Source organism: Carassius carassius, chromosome 16, assembly GCF_963082965.1.
Source record: "Carassius carassius chromosome 16, fCarCar2.1, whole genome shotgun sequence".
NCBI classification, from domain to species: Eukaryota; Metazoa; Chordata; class Actinopteri; order Cypriniformes; family Cyprinidae; genus Carassius; species Carassius carassius.
The window spans coordinates 21,487,619-21,511,750 of NC_081770.1; the positions used below are offsets into that span (position 1 = coordinate 21,487,619).

General features: G+C 37.1%; 1 protein-coding gene across 1 annotated transcript; it reads right to left on the reverse strand.

The window, feature by feature from the left end:
• Nucleotides 1-21,920: 21,920 nt before the first annotated feature.
• On the reverse strand, nucleotides 21,921-23,289 carry org (oogenesis-related gene). Its single transcript, XM_059569542.1, has 5 exons — nucleotides 23,143-23,289; nucleotides 22,635-22,863; nucleotides 22,398-22,552; nucleotides 22,217-22,321; nucleotides 21,921-22,128 (listed from the first exon to the last, which is right to left on the reverse strand). Exons 2-5 carry the CDS (start codon nucleotides 22,861-22,863, stop codon nucleotides 22,108-22,110), a joined length of 510 nt encoding a protein of 169 aa, XP_059425525.1. The 5' UTR covers nucleotides 23,143-23,289; the 3' UTR covers nucleotides 21,921-22,107.
• Between the last annotated feature and the right edge of the window lie 843 nt (nucleotides 23,290-24,132).

Genomic DNA, 24,132 nt, shown 5'->3' on the forward strand with positions numbered 1-24,132 from the left:
AAGAGAAAAAGAGAGAGATTAGACTTAGACTGACTTGGAGAGAGATAGAGAGAGAGAGAGAGAGAGAGAGAGAGAGAGAGAGAATATTACATCATTGTTGAGGAGTAGCTCATGAAAGCCCATTTAACATCGTAAAAAGGAAACAATACATGCTTTAGTAAATCAAAATGACTAAAATCCTACATTGTGAGATATTAGAATTATGATGTAATCGATAAATCGATAATAAAAATTCTAAATCCTAATTATAAAGTCATAACTATCACAAAGAATAACTGTCAATTTTGACCCAATTTCAGCTTTCTCAAAATTATAACAGCATCTGATGATAGTATTGATGTGAGTTTTTCCTTATTATTTAGTGTGTCGTTTTTATTTATATTTCGTGATTATAGTATCTCAGTTTCGACTTACCTTAGGACTTAATCATAGTCATGAGATAAATCTAAATGATGACATTCTTAGCATATCAGACTCGATTCAGACACATTTAGACCCACTGTTACTAAATGGACAAAAACACTGAGACATGTTTTCAATATATATATATAAAGGGTTAGAGAGTCGGACTCGCAATCGAAGGGTTGTGAGTTCGAGTCTCAGGTCTGGCAGGAATTGTAGGTGGGGGGAGTGCATGTACAGTGCTCTCTCCACCTTCACGACTTAGCTGAACTGCACTGAACCCCCAACTGCTCCCCCGGGTGTGTGTTCACAGTGTGTGTGTGTGTGTGTGTGTTCACTGCTGTGTGTGTGCACCTTGGATGGGTTAAAAAGCAGAGCATGAATTCTGAGTATGGGTCACCATACTTGGCCGTATGTCACTTCATATATATATATATATATATGTATCGCAATGCTGTGGCATCTTGAAACTCTTGTATTTTATGTGTGAGTGATGACACACTGATCGTTCCAAACAAACAGTGTCTGGAGTGGCTTAATGTGGCATCTACCTAAACATATCTATGGAAGAAAAGCCACAGATGATTGGAATGACAGTAGAGGCATTAACAGAAAGTAAACCAGATAGCAACAGTAAGAGGAGAAGCAGAAAACTGCATTCCTAAAATAACCACCCGCTGCTGAACAATGGCCATTTCAGCTTCATTCATCTGCCACGTTAAGCCAAAACTTGAAGCACCACACCACTGCAGCTGCTCGCAATAACGGCAAAGTATTTTTATTGGTGTAGGAGTTACACATGCACTGGACTATAAGTGTGAGAGGCCCTTCATCCCTGTTCACATCCAATCTGTCCTACATAGTATGTAAGATAACGATCATGAACCATAATAAGCATACACCAAACACATAAGTATTGGATTTTTCCAAATATTTGGTCTAATATTTAAGTAAAATATATTTGCATAATATATTTGAGCAACAAATCAGCATATTACAAAATATTTCATGTGAAACTTTAGACTGGAGTAATGATGCTGAGAATTCAGATTTGCCATCACAGGAATAATATTACTAACAATGTAATAGTATTTCAACAATATTACTATTTTTACTGTATTTCTGAGCAAATAATTGTGCCCTGGTGAACACAAGAGACTTCTTTCAAAGAAGTAAGAAAGAAAATACCTCTTGGTTTTGTTGAAGGCAACCTTTAAAGACATAAAGTCACAAAGAGACTACATAACTGAATCATAATCAGTGTCTGTCCAGACTACACCACTGAGACTCCTTAAAGTGTCCAAATTTCAAAGTATTTTGCACCTTAAAAAAAAAAGCAACCAGATAACAATGCACATATCGCAAAGCTGTGTCTGCTCCTAATGGCTTCAGCCAGCTTTAGATGTGGGTGTTTTTTGAAACACACTTCAACACCCTCACACACCTCAGCCTGAGCTTTAAAAGCTCTAAGATGGCTTCGTTTGAGTGGCAGCTGTGAAAAATGGTTAGAGAACAGTGAAGAGACAGGGGAATTCTGGGGCAGCAGAAGAAAAACATCCTTTGTCTTCTTTTTCAAGGAAAAAAGACTGACTGACCTTTCGGAGATGTGGAAGTGCTTGAGTGCGTCACGCTTTATTTGAAGCAACAAACCTTGGTGGAGGGCGGCAAAAGGGCACCTGGACGTGTTTGAGCTCCGTCCGGTGAGACCATCTGCATTACTGAGAACAGCTCACAGCGAAATAAAGTCGTGATAGGGACACTCGATGTGGCGAAGGCAAGGGTCTTCCCATGGCACTTGGAAGAGGTCACCTTGACGCACGTGTGTGTTTTCCCTCAGGGTGTTAAACCCTATTAAATTGCTTTCAAGGTGATAAAGTGGCCACAGAAAAAATTGAGAAGCATCGAGAATAGTCATGATTATGTGCGTTTATCAAGCTCAGTGCTGGATGGCTTGTTACATATGGTGACACAACCCTGTGTTAGGTAATCTGAGTCACTAGGACGCACTGTGTGTTAATGAACATTAATTATAAAGAGATACTTGTAACTCCAGTCTGAAGCATCTTTGAAACTGTAGCTAGCAAGCTACATGCTAATCAGAACTTTAAGCAGGTAAATGACAAATAGTTAGGTATAACATAGCTGCCAACTCTCACGCATTCAGCGTGAGACTCACGCAATTGACCCAATTCTCACGCTCTTACGCCACACCCCCATATTCTCACGCAGACTCGTGCAGCAGTGACGAAAAAAATTGCGCCACATGATCTCGCAAAGCAACTCGCAGAGAGACCAGACAGACAGTTTAGTTAGTTTTTTTTGTTACAATTGTGAGGGAAATACACAATTTATTCCCATAAACTGTGTAGTCAGCCGTTCTCCCTCCCATCTGAACCGTGTGAATTGTGAACACTGGCACGTCAGTGAGTTACACGGCGCTTCTTGTCTCCATCCAGTTTAGGCTAGTAACTAATAGGCCTATGCGTTTATATACTGTAGTTTATATAGAATTAAGTTAGCATTAGCAGAGTTGTTTGTTGCAGCAGCACGGAGCAGTTATTTTACATAACTTTATCATAAAAAACAGTATCTGGACATGCCTAGTAACGTTAGGGCTGTCAAAAAAAAAAAAAGATTTTAGGTGTGCGTGAAGGAGGCTGCTTTAAGGCCCTGCCCGGGTATACTTCACATTCCAAGCTTTCCAAAGGCAGATGAGCTCGACAGTACCACTTCTGTCTCATCATTCACCTCGTGCATGCACTATACGTCTCATAAATTGCCTGCACGCGGGCGGGGTGTGCAGCTGTCCGCGAGCCCTCTTGATGATGAAAATGACATATTGCAGACGGTGCGTGGATGCGGACTGCCCAAGTATATTTTGGCCTTTATCAGTGCAGCTCGAGATGCAATGACAATGTAAGTTTCATTGCATTAAAATTTTCTTTTTAGCCTTTCCAGTTAAAGCCACTAGATGCAGTGCTGCAGCGATGTTCTTTCAAAATATTGCGGAAAAAAAAGAACAACAATGTGGAGAAGACGTTGTTTACATCAAAACCTAAATCAAACTGTTCACATAGAACGCATTTCGCACACTCGCGTCTCTCACAAGAGAGCCGGATATTTAGAAAGCCATGTAAAATTAAAATTAACTTTTTAAAAACTTATCTCGAGAATGTATGGTGGGTTTTCCCATCCCACTGCATCTCATGTTTTTAAATGTAAAATGGACTCTGTGATTGGCTTTATAAAATCATGGTTAGAGAACATTAATGAACATTAATTATAAAGAGATACTTGTACCTCCAGTCTGAAGCATCTTTGAAACTGTAGCTAGCAAGCTACATGCTAATCAGAACTTTAAGCAGGTAAATGACAAATAGTTAGGTATAACATAGCTGCTCTGTATTGAACTATGCATGTATACATGATGCTGTTTTGTTTATAGTTGTTTAAGCAACTTAATTATAATTGGTTTATAAACATTTTTTTTATATTATTCACTTAATAGTCATGCATTCTAATGCATTTATTAAACGTGCATTAGTAATATTTTGCTCGATGCGGCCTCTTGTGGCATCAGGATAGAAGCAAAAAGCTTCTCTTCACCCTAACTGAAATTATGCATTTTAAATTCGAATATAATTAGAATTTTGATAATATACAATTAAAAAAATTCGAATTTAGTTTTTCAGCCATTTTGACAGCTCTAATGTAGTAAATGTTAATTATTGTTTTCTAAGAACAGAATGTCAAGTCAACGACATCCCATATTAAAATGATTTTATTTATATCAATCACAACTCATCAATCATGTCCAGATATTTGATATTTGGTGGTGTCAGTATGGATAAATTTGAATTTTCTTTTATAGGATGTTATCTAAAGTGTCAGGGACAGGCAAGAAAAGAATGCTTGTATCAGCCGTCCACACTTCTGCTAATGCAAGGATTTGGTGTTTGTATTTTTTTCCATACCAAGCCACGCCCCTCCCCCATAACAAAGCCACGCCCCCAGAATCTCACTTTAAGCTGAACTCAAAAGTTGGCAGCCCTGGGTATAAGTCACTAACAAATGATAGCTAATTACATTGAATGCATTTTTTTAAAACCAGATGACATTTAGCACTGAAATTAAATGAGATAAAATTCCACACAGGAGTTAGCTTGTTAGCATGTAGCTTGGTACTATAATTGTCCTTGTCAGGCCACCATATAGTCACCATAAAAACACTGGTTCCCAACGGGTTTTTTTTTTTTCTGTGATAGTTGTTCATGAGTCCCTTCTTTGTCCTGAACAGTTAAACTGCTTGCTGTTCTTCATAAAAATCCTTCATGTCCCACAAATTCTTTTTTTTCAGCATTTTTGAGTATTTGAACCCTTTCCAACAATGAATGTATGATCTTGAGATCCATCTTTTCACACTGAGGACAACTGAAGGACTCACACGCAACTATTACAGAAGGTTCAAATGCTCATTGATGCTCCAAAATGGAAACGTGATACATTAATAGCCTGAAGGTGAAAACTTTTTGAATTTGAAGATCAGGGTAAATTTAACTTATTTTGTCTTCTGGGAAACTTAACTATTTTCTGTAGCCTCTGAAGGGCAGTACTAGATGAAAAAAATGATATTTAGGCAAAATAAGAAAATCATTCTATTCAAAGGTTGATTGTATTTATAGGGTGCAGTCTAACATTAATGCTTCATTAAAAAAAAAAATTCATTATTTTTCAAATAACTTACTATTATTCTACACCACTCTGTACCTTGTCATTTGTACGCTGCAATGAGTTCCTGTTATGTATGAAGCCCCTCCCTCAGAAATACTAGATGATATTAGTGATGAGGATCGTGCAAGCACAGCTCTTATTGGTATGTTTGTTTGTTTGTTGTTGTCTCATACTTTTAGATAAGCTGTAATTTGAAAATGCTACTGCTTATGTTAGCTTTTAATATACAGGTTTATCCTGATTAAAGCTTTAATACAGCACAGCAACCACACGCATGTCCATGTTCAACGCTTCTCACTTCTCATAGTTATGTAAAAAATGTCTTGTCTGTCTGTAATTTGGAACAGTTTATTGGATCTGATGTGATGATGATCGAGAGAGAAAGCGAGAGAGAGAGAGAGAGAGAGAGAGAGAGAGAGAGAGAGAGAGAGAGAGTGCAGGGTATTAACAGTATTAAGAACTGCTGCTTTATAACATTGATTTTGAAATTTGTCAATCCATTAGAATCTATAGAAAACAGAATCGCGAGTCATATGTGAATAGATGTTTTCGTGCACCCTTAGATTTGAGCATGGAATCAAATCTTCCTCTTCTCTAAAGCTGCACAACATGTCCCCGCCCCCTTTGTTGCATGTTCCCAGGGTTGGGGGTTTATGACGTAATGAACCCGGGAAGTAGCTCCGTTGTAGTCCCTACGAGCCATTTTTGTAGGCATTAAACTGCCAGAATTTTAAAAGACGATATCTCCATTTGCATTGAACTTTCAGCATCGTAAACTTTGCAGATATTGTTTATGCTCAGACAGCTACATTACACACTAACATTAAAAAAGTGGAATCGCAATCAACCACCCCTTTAATATTTAGAATTACAATTAAATATTTGGAAATATTCAGGGGGGCAGGGTTTCATATTTTATTGAAGCACCCCTGGGCGCTGTCTATGGAAATATTTATTAAATGTTGCATCAACAGCTTGCTATCTTAGCTTGCAAACAAGTAGCTTTTTACAAGAGAAGCTATACTGTTTAGTAAACAACTGAAATAGAAAAAAGTAGTACTTTTAGTCAGTTACTCCCCACCACTGATTCCAGTAGTTGGAGGCTAACTAGCCAGTTCCCGTGGTACTACCAACTGTGTAGCGTTTCATGTTTTAACATGCCATAGTTTGGCAGAGATGCATTACACAATAATAAAAAGTGACATGCTGCTGTGAAATCACCATGAGGCAGAAAGGCAGAATTGACTAAAATTTTCGATGTCGCTCAGACATCAAGTTGACCAAGCTGAACTTAGGCCGTTCTTCTCTTTTAGCAGTGAATGACATTGCCAGAGCGGGACCTAACTTGTACCCTGTTTGTGTGTGTGTGTGTGTGTGTGTGTGTGTGTGTGCGTGAGGGGAGTGCAAGAGATAGACTTAACCAACGCCTCCAGAGGCAGTCGTGATTGAAGTCCTGCAGAGCAGAGCATAGCTGGAGTCCCACGGGGTCCAAATGGGCCCCTACTGGGAGGCAGAGAGAGAGGAGGAGGAGAGGGAGCGAGAAAGCCAGAGGGCATCCCAATGAGAGGGAACTGCCAGTGCTATTTCCAGAATTAAATTCAGGAAAGTGTTTATATGCATACACACCCACACATATACACACATTTTAATATAATGCTGTGTATTTGGACAAAATTGACATTTTAATAATAGAGCAGTTCAGCTTGTAGTTTTAAAAACACAAGAATTTCAGACAAATAATTTTTTTCAATTTGTTTTGTGAACTTAATTTATTACATGTTTGAGTAATTCATACTGAGAACCTCAATGTTATCTTACAAACTACACTGGAATTACACTTCTGATTAATAAACATAAACACAAATGTCAATAAATGAGGTAAACGGCCTGTGGGAAATACAGTGTCTTTCCACCATGTTAATCAGATGAAATAAATTACACAAATGTCTGTAGATGTCATCTAAAACATTGGTTATTAATATGTTATGTGTTTGATCACATGTCTGAATAATTCATTTCTGAGAAATTCAATGTTTTATTAAAAGCTACACTTAAAGCAGTTATAAATATAAATTTTTCAATTTAACTCGACTTAAATTTGAATCAAACTTCTGAATCCTGTTTGCTACCTTTAAAACTTAAATCTTTTCACCAAAAGTATTTACTTTACCTCACTTAATTTTCACAGACAGCTATTGATAGACGGTCCCTAGCCTTGCACAAAGATTCAGTGGTGTCCACAAAGCCACGTGTAAACGTCTTCCATATCTAATATGCAAGGCTGCCGCATTCCTGTTTACCATAAACAAAAAGAGCACACAAACCGCCCTTATGAGAGCACAAGTCTTGGGAACCATCCAGTTATGCAACTACACACATTTGTATTGAAATATTACCTTGAATATTCTGGTTGGAGGAACTATGGATGCTGACTTATCATTTCAAAGGAGGTCAAGGACCATGAGACTTGAGCTCATGAATTTCATGAGTGGGAAAATGAAGCCATGGTCATCCTTTTTTAAAATCCAATAAGCTACAAGTCATTGCAATTCTAGACTTAGGCTGCAGAAGAGATTGAGATGGGCTTTAATGTTGGATTCACATCAGAGCATGATCTCATGTGGTAAGATAATTTGAAGAAAGACATATTCAAGCCTGACACACTCTTAACTAATGCTGCTAAGTGAAAATAAGCTGACGTTGCAGATAAAGGCAGCGTTGGGAATCAGTCACGCACACCTGCACTAATACTGCTGATACAGACGACAAAGCTCTCGGAGAGCAACGGTGGCAAAATATGCAATGATCTGTTTAGAATGAATTAAGGGCAGTAGACCGACACTTCCTCTAAGGCTTTGAGTTGCTACTTTCAAATAATGAATGCTATTTTCTGCTAGCACATTACTCTACAGTCACACAGAGTTAACAAATATAAATAAACCAGCTTCTCCTGAAGTATGAAATCACATTTTGTTTCATCTGTATAAATTTAAGACAACACAGAATTTATATTCATTAGCCAGGTTTCTGGTAAATGCTAACTGCATGCTATAGGTTTAAAATACATGCTAGGGGCAACAACGGGATTATCCATGGACACTGCACTGTACATTTCCAGGGAAGAGGTACTCGAAAACCTGGGTATTTTGAGTTCATGCAAAATATTTGCTATTGATGCACCGTTTTGAAGATGAAACTGTACTGCTACACTGTTTGGAGCCAAAACTGGAACTGCTGCTGCCTTTAAAGGGATAGTTCACCCAAAAATAAATATTCTGTCATTAATTATTCCCCCTTATGTTTTTCCAAACGCAAAAGACGTTCATCTTCAGAACACAAAATAAGATTTATTTCTTTTTTATGAAATCCGAGAGCTTTCTGATCCAGCATAGACTGCAGCTCAACTGAAACATTCTGTAGCCCAGAAACATAGTGAGGACATTGTTAAAATAGCCCATGTGACATCAGTGGTTCAACCATAATGTTATGAAGCTACGGGAATATTTTTTGTGTGCAAGGAAAAGAAGAATAATGACTTTATTCAACAAATTCTTCTCTTCCATGTCAGACTTCGACATTTAATGATATATAAATAATGCAGAATTTTCATTTACTATCCAACTATCTTTAACTAACTACCTTTAAGATGCATAGACAGGCTGAATGAAAACTGAAAAACGAAAAGGTCAAACTATTTTTTTTTTTACATCAAAATGAGTTCTTGTTTCCCAGTTTAATACATACAGACAAATATAAGTCAGTCATTTGTTGCCTCTTAAAGTGTAATAATGGAAACATATAGACCTGCCTGATGTCGCATTATTAGCTCAACCAGTGGCATGAGTTAAGGGGCAAGACATGTAGCCATGAATGTAGCCAACTGCAGATGGAGGGAGTATTTAAGGAAAATCTGCATAGAAATAATCATTATTTTCATGTGGTTGTGCTAGAAACAGAGAAATTACATAGAAATATATGCACATTTACATAATAGATAATATACTAGATCCTGGCTCATGTAGCCAGATGATGATTTGTAACCACAGCTGACATTCAGCATGACGCTGGGACTCTGTGTTCCTTGGCTTCTTTTAACAGCACTTCATTAAAAGCTTACACATCCTGGGGTTCCAGAGCACACGACATGCCATCTCTTCGCAGTCAAGATGAATTAATATCCTCTCGTTCATGCTCAAAAAAACCCAAGCCACCTCACTACAGATCTGGTTAATTCGGAGACTCACTTTGATGCTCTTCTGAAAACACAATTTTATTCAAAATGATTATATTAACCCCAAAATGCTGATTTATCCACCAAGTGTGTACCTGGACAAAGATGTGGAAACAAGCACTTGATCTGGTTCAGCAAGCAGCTAAATATACAGTATGCACACCCAGAAAGTAGCAAGCAACGTCATTCTCACGTGAAAAAGAAAGTGTTACATGCTCTGTGTTTACCGTATTTTCCGGACTATAAGTCACACTTTTTTTCATAGTTTGGCTGGTCCTGCGACTTATCAAAATTAATTTGACATGAACCAAGAGAAAACATTACCGTCTACAACCGCGAGAGGATGCTCTATGCTGCTCAGTGCTCCTGTAGTCCACACTGAAAACATAGAGCGCCCTCTCGTGGCTGGAGACGGTAATGTTTTCTCTTGGTGCTTGGTTCTAAATAAATGCAACTTATAGTCCAGTGCGACTTATATATGTTTTTTTCCTCGTCATGACGTATTTTTGGACTGATGCGACTTATAGTCCGAAAAATACGGTACTGTATGTGTGTGAAAATCTAAAATTACAAATCACACTGTTATATCTTTTTACTACTGTGCTAGGTATTACAACAGAAGGGTCCCAAAAAAGCAGTATAGTACGATTTGCTATTTTGGTACCATTCACAACTTCTGACAATGGAAACTGAAGTAATTGCATACTGTACTGTAACGTACCATACCACTCGGTGGAAAAGAGTTATATGCTAAGCCCTTAGCTTGAGCAGTAGCAGCTTTGGTAATGTAACTGATATTTTCAACAGTGGTACTTCAGTTAGCATGCTTTAGCTGTTAGCACAGTAAATACTTCCTGGGAAAGTGGTCTCCAAGTCAAATCTCTCTTTTTTTAAATTTATTTTTGGCATTTTCACCTTTATTATGATAGGACAGATCATAGCTGACAGGAAGCAACATGGGAAAGGTCCTCGAGTTGGGATTTGAACTCGGGATGCCTGTAGCGCAATGCTAAGCCAGTAGCTTGCTACTAAGTAATAACTGGAAAAAAAGTGTGCATTAGCAGTTTCAGCAATACAACTGAATTTTTTTAATTAACATTATGGAAATAACTGTTGTAACAGTGACTCTTTCTTGTGAACGTATATTTAAATCATCTCATTTAAACCACTGCTGCTACAACCATTCAGATGCAAGTCTAGAGGTTTTTGAATGCAAAAATACAACCATGTAAATCCCCCCAACAATATGTCCAACCTAGAAACAAATGAACCCAAAAAAAGGCAAATTGTACAAGACCTCCTTAAGACCAAGAAGTCGATTTAAAAAAAACAGGCAGTTCTGCACATCCTTGCTCTCAACTCACTGTATTAATGGCTTGCTATCAGCAAGTGGGTCTAAAGACTGCATGATTGCTGCAAGAGAAATGTGAGCAGTCTCCCTGCTGTCGGCTGTGTCTGCCTTTGTTTGTATCTTTGGTTTGGCCTGTTTGCCTCTGGGAATGTAATGAGCAGTTCAGAACACAGCCAAGCATTATGCCACGCGATACATGCCAGAGTAACGCTGGGAGAGTCGCCAGAGAAAACGAAGCCATTACTATTACGGAATCCAGACTACGGCAAGAGGGTGCCATCGGCCAAAAGCACCATGTGTTTCCACAAGGGGATGTCTGTCTGCTTCATGACTGGCTCATATTCTGTAATCAAGCTTTCGGGATGTTCTCGGTCCAACAAGACAACAAAAAATCCAGCTGTCTCATAGAAAACATCCCTTGGGCATGAGGAAATTGCAGTCTGCATTGCACTGCGAGTACCTTGACTGTTTTGTGCTGTTTTCTTCAGAGAGCAACTAACAGGGAAACTAATCTCTTAATCATGTTCCCAGTGGCACCGTGAGTGGTGTCGCATCGGTTCAAATGAAGACACACTGTGCAATATTTACAGAGGAGCTCAACGCTATCAGGGAAGGGAGGAATTGCCTGGCAAAAGCAAACATTATGAAAGAGGCACAATTTCTTACCTTTTTTTCCCCTCAACATGATGGCGGAATGAGCCAGCACTGTCAATGGTTTTGTCAAACCTTGCGAAATTTGAGTTGCAAGCACTTTCAGATGAGGCCTAGGGATTATAAACAAGGTCAAAGCAGTGTCACTGCATTTACACAGAACTTGATTACGCACAGTCGGAGTGAACAGCAAAAGCCTGGGTAGACGGGAGTCTATACCAGTTACGGTCATAGACCCCAATTTCCAAGCTGTCGCAAATAAATAAATGCCCCTATGGCATAAAGCAGATAAGGCATATGTAGTGCACTGAACAGGAACACTGGGAAACGAGATGAAACCAGTGGCACAAAGCAGACTTTAACTTACCTTGGAAACGTACTTTTTAACAAGAGGACCACCCCAGCAACCTAATAAACTGTTGAACATGGAATGGAATAGGCAGCTAAGCATGTTTAACAAGTAGGCGAACTATATACGGATGACCTACCACATCTGCTGAGATTCAAATGCTCAACCAACGGACACTTTACTATCTTTTAAGGCCACAGGAGCTAAGTAGATGCCCGATTCTGTTGTGAATCGAAGGAGATAACAAAAATGCTGTTGGGCAAGAGCCAATCCCCCATTCTCAATGCAAGATCAAAAACATAACATGCTATAGCAATATCTTGTTGTAGTTAACCAAAAGAGTTTATTTGCGTACCCATTTATGTACTTAAATTTATGTGAATTTAAGAAGGTTAGTGTTGTCTCAAAGCACTTAAAGGCCACTCAACAAAGATGATAAATAGAATTGAGTATCAGTGGAATAACTTTCTTTCTTTTTTTTTCCAGCTGATGAACAATAAAAACAATGACAGCCAATTAGAATTAATCTCATTGAACAGAGCTTGAGCATTTAAACACTTATAATAAAATGTCATTGTGCGTCTGTTTGGATGCTAGTATAGTTATTGCATTACTATACTATGTGGGGGGAGTGAATAACACAATTTTCACTGCTCCGGGTGTGTGTTCACAGTGTGTGTGTGTGTGTGTGTGTACTTTGGATGGGTTAAATGCAGAGCACGAATTCTGAGTATTGGTCACCATACTTGGCTGTATGTCACGTCACTTTCACTAACACAATTTTAACAATGCCCTTACTATCTTTCTGGGCTTTGAACATGGTATGGTAGTTGAGTTGAGGTATATGCAGGGCCAGAAATCTCTTGGATTTCATTAAAATATCTTAATTTGCATTCCGAAGATGAACGAAAGCTAAATGAAACCAGTTAGAGGGTTGCTAAACTGAAAACTGAAGGTTAACTGTGAGCAAAGACTAAGAAATCTGCAGCTTGACCATTTTAGCTTCAATAATATGTTATGTAGAGAACGAATATTCTCACGATTAAGCATAAATACAGCTTAAAAAGTTTTCTTTCAGGTGTAAAAGTTACAGCTACCAATAAAGTTGTTCCACAACAACATCCAAGTAAATTGTCAACTTAAAAGTTAAACAAGGGAGACTGAATAGAACGTTAAGTTTGCTGCAAAAATGTTGTCCATCGTCATTGTTAGCTAGTAGGCCAAGCTAACATAGATAAAATTATTCAACATGGTACTAAAACTATGACCATTATTTGAACTTTGAGGTTCTGGGTTGTCTTTCGCGGTTGCTGTTAGTACGTCAAAGATTAAAGGAACAATCAAGATGGTGGAAGTAGTATGTCCAAGAATGCTGCAAAAAGACTATAATTATTGCTAGCTAGCAGGTCAAAGTAATGATGCAAACTACACACCTATACTTACCATATTCAGCACATACTGTGAAAGGCCTATGAAAGTCCATATGTGAAAATGTAAAGGCCAAGCCTAGCCCAGAAACTTATTGGATCTTACAAACAAATCCATCAAAAATGGCAGTGTGAAATTTACCATTGTAGAGTCAATAAGCAACACATTTATTTGGCTGTTTGAGCCCAGCAGGAACGTAATGAGATGGGAGGTTTTTGAAAAAGGGCCTAAGCAATTTCCTTTGCCTCCTTCCCTCATGATACAGCAACATCGCCAGGCCATCTCCCAGTGTTTACTTACGGAATGATAGGATGATACACAATTGTGGAGAGCGCTGAAAGCAATCAGAGGGAACAATTGCCGTGGAGGAGTGTAATATCAGCTTATAAAGAATGATACACCACAGCCTGTCCAAGAATAGCAATGGATTTATTGTTCTCCATATACTCATATCAGCACAGGCTTTGGGCACCTAGCCTTCTGAATGCTCAGACACAAAAAACAAGATGTTCAATACCATACAGTATATCTGTTACTCTTTTTTAATAGTTAGCCTAACTATTTTTGAATTTTTCGGATGATCAGAGCCCGGTAAATATTTACTTCAAACTGATTACTCAATAAAAACTCCCACAGACCATGTTTTCAGGCCATTTCAAGTCTTATTTTTGATTTAAAAAAGTGGTTACATCTAAGTGTGCGAGGTGTTTACTTGCTTGTTAAAATTAGTCTTCACATTAACTGCATTATATTGTTCATTCAGACTGATTTGACCCAAATACAGCCGAACATAACCAGTCATGTCCAATTATATCTCGATGAATGAACTGCCTTCTCTTATGTGACTTCCTATTTATCCCCCCCCCCCCCAACAAACTCAAAGCACACTTTGGGGTAGTCTGTTAAAACTCAATGGGCTCAGGGGAGACGAGAGAGACATAGACTACACGCTGTATCTTTACCTGCAGTTGTTGCTGTTGGACAATATTTTTTTTTATGAATTTTGCTTGATGATACTTCCGATATTTAAGTTGCACACTGAAGATTTATACAGTCCTTCTGGACAACGGGTAAAATAAAAGCTATTACATTTGAGTTACTCATAAGATGTCTTGATTGCATTAACATAAACAAGACGGTGCAGCTATAAACATTTCACATTGAAAGCTTTGCTGCATATGCCATACAAGTGTGCGTTTTTATGCAGATGGAAGGGGCAGCGGTGTGTCTAATGTGGCTATTTACGTGGACTGAACAAAGGCCACACAATAGCCTCCCACGTATGCAGATTCAGACAGTGAAGAGCCTGTCGTGGGTGGCTTAATGGCATGGGCATGTTCAGAAAGATTGAAATGAATGGTTAGGCTTCATTCTACAACAATTTTTCCCCAACCAATATTGTTCAGACTGACACTACATCTCCTGTAGACTTAGTCGAGTAAACGCACTACATAAAAATATAAATAAAATGAAAAAGAAGTAAAAAGTTACAAAAATAAGCTTTTTCATGAAGCCTCCAGCCTTTTATTTTATTCTTTTACCTCAGGCTCATGTACTTCTCCGGCTGTCCTGCTGGTAGGGTCCAGCCCACAGCACTTACATAAGGCAGTCGCTGGAGTCTGGACACGGCATGATTCATAAACACAATGTGACTGGAGAAACCATAACCCGACTGCAGAGACACAATGGGTTATTTTGGTGTAAGTTAAATAACAGTTCATCCAAAAATGAAAATGTTATTTAGTCACCCTCATGTTGTTCCAAACCTCAAAGACTTCCTTATATATGTAAAATACACAAAGAGAATTTTAGCAAAATGTCCAGGCTTTTAAGCTTCAAAAAGTAAACTTCCAGGTGAGTTATTTATTAAAGGTTCACCAGTTCACAAAAAAAAGGAATATTCTGTCATTTTACTCGTCCACACATTGCGTCGACGTCATTCATTCTATGGAACATCAAAGGAGATATTTTGAAGAATGGTTTAGGTTTTTTTGCATTAATAAAAATCATTGACTTTCAATGTATGGACCAAATAAAGACATAAGAAATTATCAAGGCAGTTTTGGGGGTGAACTATGGCTTTAATTAAGTAAATATTTATTTGATTTAATCAAAAAGCTTGAATTACTCATTTGAATGCAAATCAGATTGTTTCAGTCTTGTTATTTGTCTTTAAGAAAAAATTTATTTACCTCATGTCATTTTAACACTCTACAACTTTTTAGCAAAATGTCCAGGCTGCTCATTTCCAGGCTTTTTACACTTCAAAAAAGACCCACAAGTAAACTTCTAGGTGAAACATTCATTAACAAAAAACCCTCATGTTGTACCAAAACTGCATGACTATTAATTTTGTTTTTGACCAGTCAATTAAAGTCATTGGAGTAATGACTTGGCTAATTAAGGCAATGATGCTTTTATTTAAACAATAAAAAAGCTGGAATTCTTCATCTGAATCAGATTGTTCCAATCTTGTTAAAAACTTTCACCATTTATCCGTGCTTACCCTTGGGTTAAGAGTCCAGAGTGGTTTCAGATATAACTGTAATTAATTAGTTTCCAAAACAAATTTTAACTTTGCATCCACAAGGGATAAAGACACTCCTAATTAAGAAGTTTGCAAAAAAAACTCACTGTGATTCTGTCAAAAAATCTTGGCCTCCTGCAAGTCACTTAGGGAGCCAACCGTGCTTTTATTAATTTGTCAAAACATTGTCAGCATGAAAGGAATTGGTTAGAGATTGCTATGGTCTCTTGACGGGAATGCAGAGGGAGTCTATTTCAGCTGAATACTATATCAGGGGTTTGGGTAGTATGACAAAAATAGGGCTTATTTGGGAATTGCTATTCCAGATTGAAATGGTTGATTTTAATTTTTCTTTGACAAGTGCATCATGAGCGAGCCGGATTGCTACTTCAACTTGAACTCTTCAACTTGGTTATGAAACCACTGCATGTGCAAGCAATTTTATGCTCTAATAAAGCGAGATAAATAATATAGTCAGTTAGACTGCTGCATGGCTTGAGAAACCAGAAAATGTGGCCTAAAATGAACCAATCTGACTAAAAACTACAGCACATTTACTATGAAGTTTAATAATTCCCAAGATATCCCAGCATGATTAACTGAAATCTGAGTCAGTCAAAATATAACACGGAATTATACTTGTGTACATGAAATATCTCTGCACAGTAAACTAAAATCCATTTATAGATAACATCTGTTTCGACAGATAAACGGTTAAGGATATTTCCATCACAATTTTTGAAGGGTCTTGGATGCTTTTAGAAGAGAAGCCAACTGTCAGTTTTAAAACACTGAATGTTTTGTGATCAAGAAGATATTAAACATTGTTTTATTTGATTAGAAATGCCTTGTGGCGAATGGACACAGATTTGAAGTGGCAGCTTTTGTGCTGTTTTAATGAACAAATCTTGAAGATTGACAAGTTTGGTTATGACAAGCACACGCAGCAGAGGGACAACACAGAAATTAATTATTGATTACTTTGAAGAATATAAATGCTATGGGGAGGGGGGGCACAAATTACTCTTGGACAAAAATAAATGTCAAAAAAGCCAATGTTTTTTAGTTTTTTAAATCATCATCTAGTATAATACAAAATAAAATAAAATAAATAATAATAATAATAAATAAATAAAAATTACTTGAGAGAGAGAATGCATCACACGATTTTAAAACATTCTTAGACAAAAGACCCTAAAAAGGCATTGCTGAAAATGTACTTACCCTCAAGCCATGCATGATGTACTGTAGATGAGTTTTTCATCTGAACAGATTTGGGAAAATGTATCATTACATCACTTGCTCATCAATGTATCCTCTGCAGTGAATGGGTGCCGTCAGAATGAGAGTCCAAACAACTGATAAAAACATCACAATAATCCACACAAAACCAGTTCATAACATGTGAGAACAAAAGAAGTGAACACAAAAAAATGCAAAAAATATATTTATAAAAAAGTGTTAAGATATTTCCAGAACAAACTGTTAATGCTACAGCATAAAACTAATTTACAAGCAAGAAAATCTGAATGTAAACCAGTAAATCCAAACAACACACAACGCTACTAAAATCTACCTTACTGACAACCACCATAATAATGCAAGTGGTAAAAGGAAAACACACAAAGAATCAAAGTTCACCACAAGTAGCTTTTCCACAAAACACCATAACCGAAGCACACGGCAGCTGAATAATGTAAGAAACATTCAACAAACAACAAAAGTTAACAAAACCCAAATGTGCATAACTGATAACAAAAATTATTAAGAAACATGATTATTTAAACAAAATACTTTCAGATGTGGAGTGTCATGCAGGGAATTCTGGGAAAATCAGCTTATAGTTGTGAACTGTTCAATTAATAGTATTTTACTGTAAACTCGTCTGTTAAATGTGTTATGTCTGGTTAGATCTTTTACAGTTTTTCTCTGCATATAGCCTAGTATAGGAACTTACTGTTTTACAGTTTTTTATATTTTACAGATAAAAAAAACTTCTTTTTTTTTCATTATGTTCAAGACGTTTTAATTTTTAACAGTAAGAACCCATAATCGATAACACCGTCTTCTCCAGTGAAAACGTTGTCCTCTCATATTTAAACCACTGACACATTCAGAGCGGTTTTGGGCTGTTTTCACTTGTGCTTGAACTGTGCATCTTTCTCTCCCAATTCAGATGAGACAACATACTGCAGAAATCAATATATTGCTCTGCAGAGGATCTATTGGTGAGCAAATGATGTAAAGCTAAATTTCTCCAAAACTGTTCAGATGAAGAATCTTAATTGACCTGACCACGGAGAGTAAACGTTCAGAAAGTCTTCATTTTATAGTACAAAGACGGTAAAAGCAACAATGAAAGACACAGATGCTCAATTAAACATTTATTATTGAAGTAAACAACTCTTACACCAAGTGATATAGTTCATTTGCCTAATTATAGACTGTTGTTAAACGTGTTCAACTGCACGGGCACGAAACGCAGGCCAAACACTCACAAAAGCAGCTGTTTAGTTCATCACTAAACATCTTTGTTTCGTAGTATCTTTGTTCAACAGAAAGCTCGGTAGCAGTGAGAGGCTTTTTAATTAAAGCTTCCATCTGAATACTAACAGTTCTGGCACGACGTCTTCTCTCCCTGAGCGCAAACCATTCGATTGGACAGTTTGTAGTTGAATTGCAGAGTACTCTCTGCGGTGCTCGTGTAAGGTAATTATCTCTGGGATACGAGGGAAAAACGTCTGCTGAGAGTGATGCTGGAAAAACCGAGGCGTCGCGGTGTCGTCAAACAGCAAACGCGAGGCGCAGAAATGGCGCGCAAAACACCCACTTCAACCGAAACAGTTTGAAAAAGGCGCCTCTCGCTGCAAAGATTAAAAACGCGTTCTGTGTGATCGGGGCCTAGACGTCGATGCGTTGATTAAAGAAGAACGATGTGACAGCCGTGTCATCTGAAGCTAAATCTTTCTGCATCTATAGTTTAAATAGTGCAGCAGTTGAGAAGCCCCTTGTGAATGTGTAGAAATCAGCTGGAGAAAGCTTTGACTGGATGTGAAGTAACAGATGTAATGCTCGAGGGAGAGTTGAGCTAAAGACACATCTGATCTGATCTGATCTGCCAAGAAAAACTACAAACGCATGCATCTGATTTGAACAACTTAGAGCAAGCATTAATGCATTTTTTTTTCTGCTGGATGGCACACACTCTTGTTTGTGGCCCAAGACGCTGATAAAAAGCGATAATGAATGCAGTGGTGAAAGATGTCAGGCTGCGCACGCATATGAGAGATGAACTGATATTAAACCACTGTATATCATACATTAAGTTAGTAAAAAATGTAGCAGATATTTTAAATATAAATCAAAAGTATCTGTTACAAAAGTATTTTTTTAAAGTGATATTTTTACAGTTAAACAGAAACAGTTCTACAGTAATTTGTTTTAGTCAATAGTTTTTAATAATTTAATAGTTACAATGTAAACATATAAAATTATAAAATGCATTCATATAGGCTACATTTATATAATTATGAATTAAAAATGATAGCAAAACGTAAAAATTGTAAATTTAAAATATACATTATATCAGAATTTTAACAATATTTAACTATACATATATTATGCAATAATTATATGCTAAAATTATTATAAATATGAAATTGTATCGTTGTGTTTATAGTATTATAATTATGATTTCTATAAGATTTATATATAAAAAGTAATATTAAATGGTTTATATTTATATTATGTTGCAGATTTTAAATGCATATAGTATATTGTATAGTATATATAATATACTATATACTGATATATATATATATATATATATATATATTATAGTAGTATTTTAAATATTAACAAAATTATTACAATATTTTATTAGTTACATACATATGTATAATGTATGTATACATAATAAAAAAAATATTCAGTATTAAATATTCAAGATTTATATGAACACTAATTAGCTGATAAAGGATATACTGCATATACCTTCCTTAAAAAAGTACAAACCAAAATAAATGCTAAAATAAAACAGTAATATAAAATAAATGGGTGCTGTAAGAACATTCTCTAAATCTACCTCAGACATGTTAACATACATGCTAAATTTGCTAACAAACAAGTTCGCCAATTAAACCACATACTATGTAATTAATTCAATTAGATATGCACTGACAGCCCTACATTTAACAAATGGACTCATATAATAATCACAGCAAGTATGAGATAATCGAGCTGTTAATAGCATTCAGGTCAGACAATGCTCTCTTGGCGTTGTCATTCAAAGAAGGTGACAATGAGCCGGTGTCAGAATGTGCTGAGGGAAGTGGTTTTGTGTGCCAAATCGCAACAGGGCATCTGCGTATCTCGACACCTCGCCTGAGGTTACCCCGAGGACAAGAATAAAAACTGACACCAGCATGAAAGGGACACAATATCACCATAAAATTGCATCTACAGTCAATAAGACAGCATCTAAGCATAGCTTAAGGAAATGGAGCCTGTGAACCATTGCACTACGGAAAAAAACAAAAAAACATATCGTATCAGCCCCAAACTCACACACAGCCAAATCTTTCAAAGCAACATCTACATTAAAGGAAGAATCGAGAAATGGGGGATAAGGAGCTCCTGGTGCAGAAGCGCTATTTCAGGCACACTTAAAACATGGCTCTCCCAAGACTCAAGCATCTCCTCTTCAAAAAACGCCCGACAGCTAAGAAATCCCAGCAGGCTGTAGATCTGATATACACTTTGAAGACTTTTCCCTGTTTTTACCCCCCTCAGCATCTCTGTTCTTCTCAAAGACTCCAAGAACAATCACATTTCACTACCATTTTCCTTCACTGCCTGTTTATAGTTGTCAAAAAACATCTGCGGGGAAAAAAAACCTCCAAGCTAGGTCAACAAACAAGAACTGTTTTGATGGCCGGCCCGATTCACTTTGTTCCTTCACACAGACATGTCCACACTGCAACAATGCCTTTACAACTGAAGTTTAAGTGCTCGTTTCATTTGCAAACTTGAGACTGTTCTCAAGGGCACGTTTTATTTCTTACATGTAACCGGAAAATGATTTCTTGTGGCACACAGGGCTGTTAAGAGAGTCCTTGGCAGCCATCCACCCCCTCTTCTTCTCATGAGGAGCATGAACGCAGCTCACCTTTGGCTAAAGCGCTCAGGCCGGAGCCAGTGTAGGTGGTAGTGCCTTGAGGAGCAAACACCCAAGAGGTCGCAAGTTGTTTTCTACCTCCCCAATGACGAAAGGTTAATAAATGGTAGGTAGAGTCTGGAGTAAACTGATGTTTAAAATATTTTCTAAACATCTCATGTCTATGCAGAACCGCTTTTTTTTTCCTGGGAAAGCTAGTGCGTTTCAATTAACCCTTGAAAGATTGAGCAAATTTTTCCACTCATCCACACATCATGTCACACATTTAGTTCAACAAGTATGGTCCAAATTACTTTTGAAAATATTAATTAGCTTTTTAAAATCCAATTATATGTAAAAGAGAGAGAAACAGAAATACAAAATTTTTCAGTCCAATGTAATAAATCCAAAACGTTCAAATAGCCCATATTCTGGCTATGCTCAAAATGTATAATTAAATGAAAGTTGAATATACATAATTCTGTAATTTTATATACACACGCGCATAGATATAAAAAAATATTTTAGCATTTTAAGTAGATGCACATTATTGGTGCATATTTTTAACATTTATATGAAACATAAAACCATTATATGCTACATATTGTGGCAAATAAATATACAAATTCAAAATACAAAATACAAATACAAAAATATTTACATATGGAATAAACATTTTGCATTAAATGAATTTTGTAAAACCAGATGTATAATATTTAGACATGTAGACACTAGTTGTGCATTTAAATGAAAGTACTCCAAGTTTTTGTACTTCGTTATTAGCATGCAAAAACAGATGTACACACATACAAATGTTAATCTTAACTATTTTTGTGTGGAAAGCAAATTTTTTACAATGTTAAAAATATATACACAGTACATGTATTAATAAGAAATTTAATATTTTGTGCATTGCGTATATATACACACGTTGAAGAGCACAAAACCATAACTTGAAAAATTCTTTAAAGTGTGTGTATATATAATTTTTTTTTTTTTCTTCCATCAAAGTGGTCCACAGATCAATCAAATGCTAAGTGATTATCTGCCACCTATTGGCCAAACTGCAAGTGACACTCCAAATCAAACTAGATGTACTACAAATCCTTTTATTTGGCAGTTTAACACTGAAACACACAAAAGATACAAAATTAACTGAAGACAAGCAGCAATTTGCCATCAAATGAGCCTGTCAGAAAAAACAAAGCCAGAGAACGAACATATTCCGCAACTGTTGCATTATTCTTGATTTGCATACTAGTATTAGTACACACTGCCATCATTAGGCCTCAGGAGGAACTACCTGAAAAAAAGAAACAGGCGACTTGGAATATAGAGCCCAGATGAATGAAAAACAGCAAAAGGTGGTGGAAGAACGAGGAGAACTGTACCATCTCCAAATCTTTGATCACCACGACACCCTTTTCTACTTCCAAGTCACTCTCAGTGTCATTGTGCGACCGGTATTCGTCACTGTCCGTCTCAACTGCGCTGGGCTGCAGGAGAAAAGGAGCATCCCGAAATTTGGCACAAACAAGTGATGCATATCAATGGGATTTTGAAGAAGCAAACCTCATAGTCCGGATCAGCTGCGTGGTCTTCCTCAGCCAACTCCTGATTGAGCGCCTCCACCCAAGACTGCTGCTCTACGTCCTCTTCCTCATCCAGGTCATCCTGTTTTCTCTTGCTGCCTCTGCCACAAGGCTTAGTAGGGGAACAACGCACCTCTAGAGCAGAAACAAACACACACCTGCTGCATTTTTTTCATATCAAAATGGATTTTTACCTGATGCAAATAGGTAATCGTACCAGGGGACACAGCACAGCCAATGCTGGTGCAGACTGGATAACCCAGAGCGCTCTGGATAAGCCGGGGAAGGATGGCCAACAGCAGCCGTGTGACCCGGTGGAGACGCTTCCGGACTGTTCTGAACTGCCTTTCTTTTGGGGAGCCACTTTTGTCCTCCCGAGTCGGAGATACGGCCTTCACTGGAGCGGAGAACCCAAATAGCCACCACAAGCCACAGAGAGCCCGCATCTGAAGAAAAGATATGAGAGAAAATAAATAAAAGTTTAACACTTTCAATTTTATAACTGTAACTTAATGAAATTAAAACAACAATTGCAAACGGTATGCGTTACAATAGCATTATATATATATATATATATATATATAAAATGCCAAAAGTGTTCTAAGGTGGTTTGTTTACAGTATGACATTATTAAAGAGCAAACAGAAAAGTAGTAACCAACCCAAACAAGTCCTCAGACCCGGGGTGCATCGCTTATAGTTCACTAGCGATTAAGAGCTACTCACAGTAAACCTGATCGGCCAAAACTGTGAAATTCGACAGAAGATGGCTGGCACGACTCCACCTCTCTTCGCCACAGCTTTCTTCTGTTGAGGGAAAAAAATGTGTTGTCTTAATTACGTCTGAACGTCTCGTAGGACCAAAATGAACAATAAAAGTAATCAAATAAACTTGCCTCTTGGCCCTCAATGCTCTCAGACTCAACGGCGTAGTTGCTCTGGCTAGTCATCTCGATGCTCTATGAACTAATGCACCGATTCACCGCCAATTTACCAGGCTGCCATGCACGTGCTGATTAAAACAGGTGCATTCCAGCCCACTGCGGTTTGCGCGCGTGTCCGCATGCGCGGAGACATTGGCCGTGCACTGCATACTGCACACTAGATATTAGAAATAAAGTATGCTCGAAAACCACACTATGATACTCTTGTGTGCGCGTTTGGTACACCAAACAAAGTAACAGTTACTAGAACTTAATAATAAATGTTTAAAATGTGTAAAAAAAAAATAAAAATAAAAAAAGTTTAAACCTTGGTAAAAACAAACATGTAAAATTAAATGATATAAACGTATATAAGTAGGCTATATTTCAAAGAGTAATATAAGGTACTTTTACCTTTTCGTTTCTATTAGTTATAGTGTAACTTATCTTAAATAAATTGCCTCATTATAAATAAATTACCACAAAATGTAATAAAAAAGCTAAAATATAACTTATGCATTCATACAAATTTTAACCTAAAAGTAAAAACTTGTGCACACTATTTCATTATCTGAATTACTTGTAGAGTACAATACGTATGGTAATTATTTGCAACTAGGATATTTATTAAAGTACCAGACTATAAGTAAAATTTTAAATGTAAAATAGAATTTAAATGAATACATTAACATAACATATCTCTTCAAAGAAATCGTCAATGCTATTTTGTTTGGTTTTGTTTTCCGGTTTATTCTATTAACAGTAATGTGGTGAGGGTGTCGTCTTTGTCATC